The following is a 14,194-nucleotide window of genomic DNA, read 5'->3' on the forward strand; positions in this document are numbered from 1 at the left end:
TGAATAGTTGGGTATCTGTACTAATGGATTATTACTATTTTGATACTTATTTGATGTGTAAAGTTTTCAGTCTTTCAGAACTACATACATACAGTAATATATGGATTAAAAAATTAGTAGATCTTTCATGATAGAAAGGTAAACTAGCAACTGATAATCTATAATACTTGGTAAACTTTAAAAAGTCTTTGTTTAATAAATAAAATGAATACTTTTCTAGAAAGATACAGCTTACCAAAATCAGTAAAAGCAGGACATCTAAGTAGACCAGTCACTTTAGAGAGAAAGAGAAGGAAATAGTAAAACAGCTCTTCCATACAGGCCCATATTACTTCAAAAGTAAATGTTGCTAAAGCTTTAAAAATCAGGCAACATAGTATTTCCATAACTACTTAACCACAAATAGAACTTGTAAATTTCTTTTTGAAGTATGTATGACATCCTAGAATCTAGCAAATATGTGCTATAAAAGCCACAGCAGTTTTAATTATGAATATTGTTTTTAAAATCTTAAATATTAGTAAACAAAATCTAACAGTCTAGTAGTAGAATAAAAAATACCATTGTAAGCAAAATTTGGTTTATTTCAAACATGCAACTAATGTTTATATAATCTGTCATGTTAATAGAGCGAAGGGAAAAAAATCATACTCTCCAAATATGCAAAAAAGGCACTCAAAATTCAGTAACCTGCTTATTCTTAAAGTATTGAATAAAATCTTAATGGAGAAAAGCTAGAGGCATTCCCACTAGAGTGAGGAAAAAAAGATAAGTGTGGTCACTGCTACCACAATTCTTTGATATTGTGTTGAAAGTTTGGAAATATTTGTCAATCCAGTATGCAGGAAGCAAGAATATGCTAATTGACACCACAAGGAAGCAACCAGCAAAATCCATAGTAGTAAGCAATCTATAGGCTAAATGACTGTAGGTTAAAAGATTTAAGAGACATTAACCAAAAACCATGCTTATACTTTTTTTGGGGATCTGTATTGTCAGTTGACTAATTCTATTGTAAAACATTTATGAGGCAGTTGAGAAAATCTGAGCACTGATGTTTGATACTAAGTTATTAGTTTAGTTATAATGCTAGTAAGGATGTGAATGGTTTGTTTTTTTAAAAAAAGTACTTGCCTCTTAGAAATACACATTGAAATGTTCATGAATGAAATTATAAGATGTTTTAAGATTTGCTTCAAAATAAATGAGAGTGGGTGTAAGATGTAAGGGTGGGATAGATGTCAAACAAGAGTGGTCATAAGCTGGAGGTGGTGGATACATGGAGTTTGTTGTATTATTCTACTTGTGTATATTTAAATTTTCCCATAATAAAAAGACTTAAGTCCTTATTTGCTACTCTCATCTTAAATTTAACCTCATTGTGGTATAGGTTTAAAGAGTTCAGGGCCACTGGAATAAGGAGATAAGCTTTCTTTGGTTCTTACAGACATTTTAATTTGCATTATTTCCCTATAAAACAGTTACTAAATAAGGTTGTTAACATTTTCTAATCTTAGTGCTAAAAACTTAAGTTTGTAATAGGCTAAATCTAGATTTAAATTTAATAGTGGTAGATCTCAATGAGAAACTCAAATGAAAGGACTGTTACGAAAGTTTTAGTAACTATTTTAAAAATTGCCTTAAAAAGAGAATCAGATGTTTAAATTTTTTAACTTTTTAATACAAACCCAATTGTTTTTACTTGAGGTCTTCATTTAATTTTTTTCAGATGGATTTAATGCCTTTTATTAACAAAGCTGGTTGTGAATGCCTTAATGAAAGTGATGAGCATGGGTTTGACAACTGTTTACGAAAAGACATGACCTTCTTGGAATCTGACTGTGATGAACAGGTAACTGAATGCCTAAGTAAAGGTTGTTAGGAATTTCATTATTTATGCCTCTCTTGTTTCTTTGTCATGTTCCCATCTCATGGATTATGTCTCCCAGATGATCAGTTCTTCCTATCTCTTTTTTTTTTTTATAGCCTTTAATATCTTTGACTCCTGTTCTTTGACTATCCAGACCCACCTCATTTGTTTGTTCTATGTTTACTGCCAAGTGGAGTAAGAAAAACTGCAGAACTCTTGGATTGGTCCCACAGTTGAGTTGGGCTATCCTCATCGTTTGGTCCTTTTGTTCATTCCTGATCTGTTCTGTATGTTTTTCATGTTCAGATGAGTTTGTGTCTGAGGAACAGAGACTAATTAGATGACTACTACTTTATGTGGCTAACTTTTCGCTCCTAGTTAAAAACTTGTATCATTTTTCCTATACTTCCCCACACTGCCTTTGTCAAAGACGGTTTAACTGCCTGGATTAAGCCACCTTTATCTTCATGTGGTTGTTATTTCCCTGAATTTGCTTTCTACTCCATTGTCTCTGGTTTTTCCCCATTTTACTTTATCTTCTACATGGTCACAAAAATTATTATTCTAAAGTATAAATCTTCATGTTTCTCTTTCTTAAGAGAGTTAAATGATTCCTCACTGACTTAAAGATGTCTTACTGACTTGATCTGTTTGGGGCTTTCTAGTCTCATCCCCTGCTCTTCACCTCTAGTGCAGTTCCCTATACTTGTCATGGCTACTATTTTCTCACACTGTTATGGATCAAGTATAAAAAACTAGTGGTGTGACTAAAGGAACTACCCTAGTTATATTCTTAGAACACCATGATTCTGAAATCATAAGCCTAAACCTTACCTTTCCTCTAACTAGAGCTTTGAGAGTATCATTCACATTGTGTTCCTTATTAATTGTGATGATGTATATCATCAACAGGACTGTCTATAGCCCCCTTGAAATCCTCCTGCTAGGGAAAAATCTTTCTTCCAAGGTAGAAGCATCAGTGCTTAACAACAAACACTGGAAAGAAAGTTGAATAAATGACTCAGTGCTCCTATGAGAGATAGGCATTCAAGTCAGTGTTTTGTGTACCAGTTCCCTCACAGTTAAGGAAGTTTAGGATGGAGGTTTGGAGTTACTGGATTTTTTCTTTTTTTCTTTTTTCTTTTTTTTTGGATGCTGGGCCTCATACAACTAAGCATGTCCAGCTACATCCCCAGTCCCAAGAGTCTTAACTCTTTGGAGTTCTGAACCACAGTTCATGTGAGGGCTAATCTCTGCAGAATTTGCACTTTGCCTCCAAATTATTAAATGATGTGCATAAATACTTTACAAAACTCCTCAAAAAGCATATATGCTAAAATTTACAGAATAAATTTTAATTTGGGAATTTTGTTTTATTTGTTAGAAAAGAGGTTGTTTGCAAGTTTATAGGTCATAAGATCTTAGGCTTTATGTATAATTTTTAGCAGATTTACCCCATTTAAGTTTTTTTGCCATTCTTATACATGAATAATTGATGGTGGTATTTCTCAAATGTCAGTGTAATCACATTACTTTCAACTTGCTGATTTTCCATATTGCATTTGTTCTAAATGAACTAGGTTTTTTCTGTCTGTTATTTTAATTTTACTTAGGCATTTTGTTTATTCAGTTCCCTTTTATAATGAAACTATTTTCCCCACAGCTCCTTATTACTGTGGCATTCAATCAACCAGTTAAGCTTTATTCCATGAAATTTCAAGGGCCAGATAATGGTGAGTAAAGAACAGCATTTCACTTAACTAACTTCCTGCATTGTTAGACATATTACCATGCATTTAAAACATTTCTAAATAAGAGTTTAGGAATTGTTTATTTAAGAATATGAATGAATGGGCAAACATTGTAAAATTATTAGGGAAAGAAAGAAATGGAACTTTAAATTTTTTTTATTCCCAAAGGTCTTAAAAAATTGTTTCACCTTAATCTATAAACTACTAAATCCTTTCTTCTAGCTCTAGAAGATTCTTGGTGGCCACTTTTTAGAATAAAAACTGGGAGAGATTTTTTTTCAAGCCCCTCCTATTCTAAATGGTAAAACTGAGGCTCTTGCTCTGTTACTGTGTCTTTATATCATGCATATCAACATGATTGTACAGACTTGGGTTTTCTGTTTTGTAAAATCAAGCGTTTTTCTTAATCTCTCATTTTTTGGTTACTTTTTTTTGTTTTTCAGAGGGTAATGGAGTGGTGCTAAGAGTTTTTTTGGTTTTGTTTCTTGATTGTTGGGACAAACAGCCAAGGCCCTGTTTATCAGATAGCATTTCCCTATCATTATTTCTAAATTTTCATGTTACAACTTCATGAATAAAATTACAACTTTATTATAAAAATACAAAGTATTTGTGTAAGTAAGTGCTGTAGAAATGAAGTTTTCTTCCTCTCTTTCTCTCTCTCTGCAATACTGAGTTACTGAAGAATTGAACTCAGGGCTTTGCACTTCCTAGTCAAGTGCTATACTGCTTGAGCTGCCTATGCCCGCAGTCCTTTTGATTTTAGTTCGTTTTTCAGATAGGGTCTCCTGCTAACTTTACTTGGGTAGACCTTGCTATGATTCTTGTACCCTCTGCCTCCCAAGCAACTGGGATTACAGGTATGTAACATCATGGCTGACCCTAGAAATGAGTCTTAATACTTCTTAGTCAGCTACAGAATACATGTCTAATGTTGTGTCTTGAAATTAAAGGAGTATTCTATACATGTGGTTTTTTCCTATGGGCCTATTCCTTACCTTATATCTAACATAAGATTTGAGTTTTATGATTGATTCCCTTTTGTCTAAATGTCACTGGTAATTCTTTTCTCCTAAGTAACAAAATTATCAGTTGTCAACTACAGGATCTACCTCAAATGTTATTTCTTTTATGAAAATTTGTTAATTTACATATAATATCAGAATCCATTGCCACTTTCCTTATATCTTATCACTAGTGGTGTGATGTATGTGTACACTCATGTGCATATGTATGTGTGTGTGTTTTAATCATTTCTAATATTTAGTGCTAGGTAAGCCAAGAAGGTACCAGTAAATGTGTATTGGAAAAAAAGATAAAAAATTGGCTGTCAGTACCCAGGCTTTTGTAAGTCCTAATGGTGGGTGTTGGCTCAAGCACTAGAGCTCTTTTTTGTCTAGCAAGTGTGAGACCATCAGTTCAATTCTTTAATACCTCAGTATTGTAAAGAGAGACACGTTCATTTCTGCAGCATGTACTTATACAAATACTTTGTATTTTCATAATTAAATTAGAATTTTATTAATGAAAAACTGTAACATGAGAATGTAGAGTAGTAACCGGGAAGTGCTCTATGTATACATATGTAATAGGTATATGAATACACATGAATGTGTGTATGTCTGTGTCTAGTATGAATGTAATGATAAAGGGAAGAAAGTATAGTATGTTTGTAGTTTTTAGCATTTCATTTTATTTTATCATTTTATAGGTCAGGGTCCTAAATATGTAAAAATTTTTATCAACTTACCCCGATCCATGGATTTTGAAGAGGCAGAGAGAAGTGAACCAACTCAAGCTTTGGAGCTGACAGAGGATGATATTAAAGAAGATGGCATTGTTCCTCTTCGTTACGTTAAGTTTCAGAATGTTAACAGTGTAACTGTAAGTAGTGTTTCATAGAATATATTTAACAGGCTTCTGGGTAATAATGCTGTCTTTCGTATCCTAGGTGATTCTAAATGATCCTTTAAAATAGTGTTTGTCCAACAACTTGGAATGAGTAAAAATGTAAAATGGGCTAATTAAGTTTTCTTTTTAATTTAACCTTGTATCATAAAAATGCTATCAGTAAAAATAACTTTAAAAAGATAATTTTACATTTGATAAAATGACCTTAGGTATATTTGAATATTGAATAGTGCCTGAGCTGATTTTGAATCATATATTCTAAATGATATTATAAAAAATGCCACTTATAAAAGCCAGCTGCTTTTTAGCAGTTACTGTTTTTGAGAATTTTAGAATTGAAACTCAGCATATCCCTCTCCATCCTTTTCTTGGCCCTCAGTGGGAGAAGATAGCAGGATTAGAAAAGAATGAAAAAAAAGAAAGAACAAAACTATTGATAATAAATCATAACAGATGATAAAATGTCTTTGTTTAAATGGAATAATTCTACTTTTGTAAATTAGAAGAATGTTATAGTATGAGTTCTTTTTAGGAGGTTTGCTTTCGAGCTGCACAGTATACATTATTGTAATATGAAGAAGTAAAATCAAGTTGAGCTTTAAGTATCTAAAATACTCTAACCAAAAGCAATGGAAGAAATGGTTATATTAACCTGAGAACACAGATTATCAAATATTTTATGTAATATATATCCCTAATTAAGACATCTTTTGTTTTACTTAGTATTGGGGTGAGGATTGTTTATTAGAAAAAGCTCTATGACTCAGAGATTCTGAAGTAATCTCCTCTGTCATTGGAAACCACCAAAGACAGTCTTGTAATAGTCTAAAGACTTTATGTACTATGTTCTATCTTAATTAAAATTTTAGACTGACTTTTTGTGATGATAAAATTGAAATGAAAGTAGTAGCTTTGATTAGAGTCTAATCAATGAAAATAGATGCATTTTTTAAAGAAATAAATATAAATAGTTGTGCTTGGATTCAAAGAGCAAATGCATTGTAAATAAATAAGGTGAGAACTAGTCTCCTTGTTACAGACTTTAAATTGACGATAAACTTAGTTTGAAAATGAGTCTATGGTTGCCTGTGAAAACAAGAATAAAAATTGACCAATGAGTACTATCTTGGAATGAAAGAAGTATGTCATCCAAATCAAGAGAGGTGATATTTTTAAACAGACAGCATTTAGAGTATTATGTCTTAAAAAATGGAACAAATAAAAAAAAAATCCAGTATATTGAAAAAGGATCTGTAAGTAAAGCTGCTTTATCTCTTGAAATACTGAGGGAAAATTTTTAAGTAGAAAGTATAAAGAATCAAAACTGCTTTAAAAAATAGAAAGTGCATAGTATAGTTTTAGGAGCTGATTTCCAATACTATGTTTTCTTTTAATATTCTAGGAAATAGAATGGATGCATGACTATCAGAAACAATATAACTGCAGAGATTTTCCTCAGTGAAAAACTATGATTTTAATAAAATTATCAACAACATTCTGTCCCATTGTAATCATGAGTCTCATACTCTTTCAGCATATCTGTAAAGAATTTAATTCTGACTCCTCCATACCATCACATTAAATTACAATGAACTTGTGTATGTGGGTGTCTTGCTATGACGTCCCTGGAGAAGGTGAGAATAGCAGGGCAAACAATGGAATTGGTAGTCCTTTAGGAGCACTAGTCTAAATGTTACATAATTTAGAGTAAGCATTACAAAGATAATTACTTAGATAATTTATTAATTATCTAAGGATATCAGTTAAACCTAAAGTATGTTCATGTAAAAAGAATTGCAATTATAAATGTCACCATTCTTTTCTTTTGGTAGATATTTGTTCAGTCTAATCAAGGTGAAGAAGAAACAACAAGAATTTCATATTTTACTTTTATTGGTACTCCAGTCCAGGCCACAAACATGAATGACTTCAAACGAGTAAGTTTATTCAAATGATAACTAGGGGAAATAAAAATACAGTTTTAAAGGAATAATTTCATGTATTTCAATAATCATACTTTTTTAACCATAAAGACCTAAAATCTTCTGTCATGAAATTTTATAAAGTTAAACTAGATTGGTAATTTCTCCAACTAAAAGGAGTCTTTAATGAATACTATAAGTCTTAATGGTAAACTGATACAATATATATTAGTGAATGACAGCTATATAAGAGTAAAAAGTCCGGTTATAGGTGTCCATTATTATGAGCAAATAGAGTAAGTCCAATCATTATTTGAAAGAAATAACGAGATTTTAACAACTTTGCTTGTGTTAAGATTTACATTGTTATTTCTAATGAAAACATTTGAAATGTCTTGAACAATTTCATAATAAAATAATGAACTGAATTTTAATATACCAACATCTAGCATGAGTACTGAAAGAGGATACTTTAGCCAATAAATAAAAGTGAATATGCATGCAGGTTTTCTCATATTTTTATAAATGTGTGTATTTTTTTTGAAGGCTACAGTCTGAAAGATGGTGAAAAATTTAAGGGGTAGATAGGACTTTAAGGAATGAGGACCAGCCCTTTTCATACATTTCTAGAAAAACGTCTAGATGATAGCAGTTCTATAGGTTGCTCTTAAATATACAGTATACAAACCCAGATAATAGACGTGCCATTGAGAGCTTTCTCCTTACCAAACCCAGGGGCTAAATACTGTTTAAATGTATGGCAGCACAGGAGATGGAGTTATCACAATTTTTCTGATGGCTGCATGTGGCAAGCATTCTTGGAATTGAAATAATTGTAAAGAGAGTAAGAGTTTCCCTAGTGCTGCCATTTCCTGAAGGAAGAGGTTCCCAGTAGACCCTTGTTTGGGAAAGTAAAACATCCTGAGACTCTTATACTTTTTGGTGGCATCTGCAGATCTGATTTTAATTCAGTTGTAGAAAAATTAATTAAATTGTGTAATATTATTCTTATAAAATTGTATGCTGTTTTTGCAGAATTGAAAATCTTGACAATAGGTATTTTAACTGGCCATTTTTCAACGATTTCTTCCAGTCTCATAGTATAATTAACTTTTGTGAGGAGTAAGAATAATTACGTACCTAGATTTATCATATCTACATGTTTAATGTGCATGTAATGCCAGGTCAGAAGAAGCAGAGATTAAACATCTACATTTTTGTGATATGAGATATGCTTTCCTGGGAAATGTGAGCAACAAAGACATTTTTGGCTGCCTGCTGTGCTTCTTTGCCCATTTGAATTCAGTGTCATTGGCCTTGGCTTTAACTGTGCCTTGCAGGTTTAGTATTAGTTTAGTGCTTTTGTAAGATGTATTACTATAAGTTTTACTGTTTCTTCCTGTCATTAGTTTAGTGCTAGCTTCTATTTCTTTACTCAGCTTATGCTACTTGACTTCAACTTTTTCTTTAAATAACCATCATTCTGTCTTGCCCATCTTCTTGCCAGCTTGCCATTCAATCATAGTTTTTTTAAACTTGCATTAATAATTGTCTAAGTGTTTTTCTCCACTTCATTGTTTTAACATCTCTCTCACATCCCTTTTAGTGAAGTCTTTTCTCCTTTTTGCTTGCCAGAGCTTCCTTTTCTGGAGTCTGTCTTTAGATAGCATAGATTAGACTTTTCTTGCTTGAGAGTATTTGTTAAAGCAGTCATTTGCCCATTTAACTTTTGTCACCTATTTAAATTGCTGTAGAGAAGCAGTTTTCCAACTTTTTGGTCTTCGTTACTTTTTAAACTGAAAAATGATTCAAGGACCAAGAACTTTTGTTTATATATTTATGTATTAGAATTTTAAACTCAGAAATTAAGAAAAATTATAACATAAATGCATTACATATTAACAATAATATTTTAATTAAAAATGAACACATTTTCCAGAAGAGAAATGAATTTAGTAAGAAGAGGAGAATTATTTTGTAATTTTTACAAATTTACTTGTAGCCTAATAGAGTTTTCTTGTTTTCATATCTGCTTCTGTATTCAATCTGCTATGACAAAACTTGTCGTGCAGCTTATGGAAAATTCCACTGTATACCTGGAAGAGAATGAGAGTTAATAAGGCAAAAAGTTGTTTAGCATTATTCTGAAAATAGTTTTGACCTTGCAGATGTCCTAAAAGGGTAACAAGGACCCCAGCTGGACCACACTTTGAACTGTTGTGGGGATGGTTTGACTGCTGTAATGGACTTCTTTGTAGGTGTTCAGGAATTCTTAGCCCCTTGTTTTTAAATTTGGCAAAATTGAATTGATTGAGTGATTTTCTTAAATATCTAAATCTTACACTTCTTTGTACTAGGGTTATTCCTAAAAATAAGCTTATACTGTCTTTATATCATGTGAAGCAACAACTTTAATGTAGTAAAAAATAGAGGACTTATGTGAAATTGGTCCATTTTGTCCTGTGTAATTGCTTACTAAAAACTCTAAATGAGTTTTGGGTTAGCATGAAGGATATAATATGTGGTCTAGTACTTTTTTTCTCTTTAGTATTATGCTAGTACAATGATAATCCCTGTTACAGTGAGATTATATTTAGGATAATGCACAAACATGGAAAGTTAATCAAAATTAATCAAAACTTTACTCAAGGGTTCTTCCGCCATAAAGTATTCTCATACATTCCCAGCTCAGTGACATTCCTTGTCAACAATGTCTGGGAAAATTTAAGAATATTTTGTGGAGAAAGAGGGCGTTGAGCTAAGTTTTAAAAGTACAGTTTAGATAGAGAAAAAGATAGTGATGATTACTCTGGATCGAATGGAAAAGTAGGGACTCGGACATGAAAGTGGGAAGGTGCAGGAGGCATTCAAGGATAAGTAAAGTGTGACACTTCTTTTCCTTATTCAGTCAGTCTGAAAGTAAAAGGAATTATACACTGAGATTTCAAAATAAATTAGCCATGTATTTTATAGACATGGGTAAGAAAAATTTGATAACCTCTTTTTGTAGTGAACAGAACTATACAAGAAGTGTTAAGCATTTTCTGTTTATATTCTTATGTTGTATGAGTGGTTTGTAGATAATGTTAGTATGCTTTTACAACTTTATAAGGTTATGCTTTTAAGATTTAGCAGATTAGAATACACCTTCACTTGTTTGGTGTTAGCTCTTAAAGGCATCAGGCAGAGATTATGTGCATATACTTTGGCTATGTATGTATGTTGTAAATGTATTTCTGTTGCAGCATGAAAAGCTTGCTGTGTTAATTGAAAGTAGGTGTTTTCTTTGCTAAAATATGCTCTTTACACAAATTGCTTTATTTTAGTATTAAAATAAAAGTGTACAGAAATTAGGAAATTATAGGGGCTTTTGCTTCTTAGGGAATGAGGCGCATGTGAAAAGCAGAACAGATTTTTATCACTGTAATAAAAATAGACTTTCTAAACTGGCCATTTACCACATCAGCTATTTTTTTTATAACATTTCTATCTGTTTATTTTTCAGCTTTTTTAATCCAACTCAAATGAACTAAAACCAGAAGATTTTTTAAAATGAAGTAATAGAAAGACTGACCTTGTCTCACTCTCCTCCCTTCCTTGCTTCTCTGCTCATCTCGCACCTGTTTGCTCTCACCCTTCCCATGTTCTCTCCATTGCTGCTGCAAGAGTTCTACAGCTTCCAGCATCTGGATCAGCCTTCTTGTTACTTAGATTCCTCAACCATCTCTTCCTTCAGATATCATCCTACTCATGAGTCTCAATCGGCCTTTTATTTTGTTTTGGGCTTGCAACTAGATGCTTTAATTTCATTCCCATACTGTGTTGCTCATGAGACCTTTTTTTTTTTTTTTTAACTTTCTGCTATTTAATACTCAATTTTGTTCTACATTTAGAGTAGTTATATTGAAATAAAACTTAAATTGTTATAAATGCTTTCAGATTTACTTGGATAATACTTTAAAATCCATTCTAAAGTTTAACTTTTCAGGAGCTAGAGAATCATTTTGGAAATTAAATATAAGTTCTTTTATACTAAAGCTAATATATTTATTAGGTTTTTGGTTTTTTTGGCTTTTTTAATGATCTGGGGTTTGAACAAAGGGCCTTGTTCTTGCCAGGCAGGTGTTCTACCACTTGAGCCACATCCAGCCATATTGATTTTGAGGGTAGGTTTTCTTTTCTTGTTCAGTGTTAATCCCAAAGTCTTTTTGTGGTTGAATCCTCTGCTTTTGCCTAGCTTAGTGAGCTCAAGGCCAGTTGATGGACGTATGGACTGAATAATAGGTTAGATTGAAATATTAACATAGATTAATGGACTCTTTACTGAATAAATATCTTTGACACCTAATTTTGATTATGTAGACTTTTGTTTGCCTGAGGTATAATATAAAGGCTTAAGACAGAATAAAAGAGCTTTTATGTTTGGGGTCAGGATCCACATTGGAATGCTGAATTTCTTCTTTTTTTACAGAGAGTACATATTGGCAAGTTGAGAGTTATCAACCTGTGAAACAGTATGCAGATTTGTGTCTTCTGTATCACATCTGCTAAAATTTTAATTTTTAATGTTGGTTGTTTTTGTTTTCTTTTTGCTTAATCTAATAGCTCTGTGTTTTGCATTTCCCAAGTAAATAATGATCAACAATGCTTTCACTGTTTATAAGCTTAAATTCATTTATGATACAAATAGTGCCACTTCTCTTTCCTTCTAATGTCTTTAAACCTGGTTTTCATACTCTTAACCTACATTCTCTTTGGAGATATTATCATCTTTATGATTTATTGATCTTTTCTAGTATTTTTTTTTAGACTAAAAAGATGCTACTTTGAAGTAATAAGAGTAGTTTTCCTTAGCGTGGGGGAAAAAGCATTACTAGTAGTGTGTGATTGGGAATTCAATGGAAAGAGTTTTATCTTTTCTTATGAATGACAGTTAACTAGCTATATTCTTTTAATGGACCAGATATCTACTGCTGGCTTTTTGAGTTTTGCTTAGTGTAGACATTACCATTTGGAGCAGAATCAATTTTAAAATATGAAAATTACATTTGTAAATATACATATATACTTTTCTACATGAACATACAAGCAGAATCTTGCACGAGGATTTTTTTAAGGGACATTCTGCTACAAGAATATACTAAATGATAAACTACACTTGAGGTCAGTTACTCTCACAGAATTTGTTTTCTTCAATAGTTGGTAGAAACCCAGTTTTTCTTTCCTTCTTTTTTTTGCTAGGCAGGTACTTTACCACTTGAGCCACTCACCAACCTGAAACCAAGTTTTTCTTTATTTTTATGCTGCCACATTAACAGCAAACAGGATGTTAAGAAAAAAACTTCAGTAGATTTTTCTAAACATTGACATACAAAAGGTTTACTCTTTATTTTTCTTCTACTACATTTGTAGCAGCCAGGGTTTTTAAAAACCTGAGAAGATTTTGTTTTTGTTTTTAAACTTGGGTGTGAACTCAATGCCTCATGCTTGCTAGGCTTGTGTTCGTACCACTTAAGCCACTCCACCAGCCCTTTTTTTGATGATACAGTCTCACAAACTATTTGCTCTGGGCTGGCTTCAAAGCCACTGGTGCCTGGCTTTTAATGTTTTTATTGCATGTTTACATGTGGAAGGAAAAGTCTAGAAATCTGTTGTTTAGGGTTGAAAACATGAGTTTAGCATACTCTTGTAATTCTAAGTTACTTTGTGATCAACATTAGATTTCTAATTGCCTAAAAAATAGTACACCAAATATGTTCAACTCCTAACATCATCTTCTTTTTTTCCTTCATTAACTTCTCTAAATTGTCAGACTTGTTTGGAAAAATGGCATTACTTTTTCTTAAAACAGGGTAGGAAACCAAAAATAGCCTGCATGTGTTTCATTTTTAATTACTTGTGGCAAGTTGGGAGGGGGGGTTACAGTTTGCTTCCACAATAAAAGGACACTGCATGTTAAAAAAGATTAAAGGATAAAAATTAATACAATAAGATGACAAAATGATTATTACATTAATATTTTTGAAAAAAAATTTTTCTGAATCAGTATATTATACATAAAACCTTTTATTTTTGTTTTTCTAGGTAGTTGGCAAAAAAGGAGAAAGCCACTAAGATACAGAAGACACTGGAAGACCTATTGCAATCAGATTTGCAGCTCCTGGATAATTGTTTGATTCTCTCCAGAAACTGTCAATGTTTCATTCATTGCCATTACCAATAAATCATTGCTTTTGTTCAGATGGTATCACTAGTGTTTCTATTGTAATCTTGATACATGCAGTTGTAAATAAAAGTCATTACTTTTGCCAAGCTTAAATTCTGTCATTATGCATAAATATTTTCTCTTACCTTTTGTTTGAATATTTGCCAGCTTCTGATTTTAGAAGAGACTTAAGTATGTGGTAGCATATTGTTTGAAAAGCTAATTTCTGTCTTCAGAGGATCAAACTTTTGTAAGGAATTAAGGAGTACTTGTGTACATGTACATGAAAAACGACTGTGATAAATGGACTAGGGATAGCTAACCATGCTCAAACAATTATCTGGTCTATATAGAACTTACTCATATTATAACTGCCAGAAATAAACAGGTTCAGTAAGATTTAAGTACTCTTACGTAAAGCTATTAGTTAATTGGTCTACAAGTTCTCATACCAAGATTTTAATCTGGTCTAGATAAAACTTAATTTGAGTCAGACATTTTCCTTGCTAATAGAGGAATATTTAATTCAGACAAT

General features: G+C 32.0%; 1 protein-coding gene across 3 annotated transcripts in view; it reads left to right on the forward strand.

Annotated features, from left to right (window-relative positions):
* The window catches only part of Txnl1 (thioredoxin like 1), a 31,624-nt gene extending 17,930 nt beyond the window's left edge, over positions 1 to 13,694 (forward strand). The window contains exons 4-10 of one of the 3 annotated variants that reach the window (XR_012447022.1): positions 1,730 to 1,852; positions 3,534 to 3,603; positions 5,333 to 5,505; positions 7,365 to 7,469; positions 10,960 to 11,620; positions 11,926 to 11,968; positions 13,539 to 13,694. Coding sequence is in view for 2 of the 3 variants with exons in the window: in XM_020186900.2 (XP_020042489.1) it covers positions 1,730 to 1,852; positions 3,534 to 3,603; positions 5,333 to 5,505; positions 7,365 to 7,469; positions 11,926 to 11,964 (510 nt within the window). In the remaining variant the exon portion in view is untranslated. The remainder of the gene's footprint in view (positions 1 to 1,729; positions 1,853 to 3,533; positions 3,604 to 5,332; positions 5,506 to 7,364; positions 7,470 to 10,959; positions 11,621 to 11,925; positions 11,969 to 13,538) is intronic. The other 2 variants (XM_020186900.2, XM_020186901.2) reach the window with 2 other exon arrangements.
* Positions 13,695 to 14,194: the final 500 nt, after the last annotated feature.

The sequence above is a fragment of the Castor canadensis genome, chromosome 4 (genome assembly GCF_047511655.1).
Source record: "Castor canadensis chromosome 4, mCasCan1.hap1v2, whole genome shotgun sequence".
Classification (NCBI taxonomy): domain Eukaryota; kingdom Metazoa; phylum Chordata; class Mammalia; order Rodentia; family Castoridae; genus Castor; species Castor canadensis.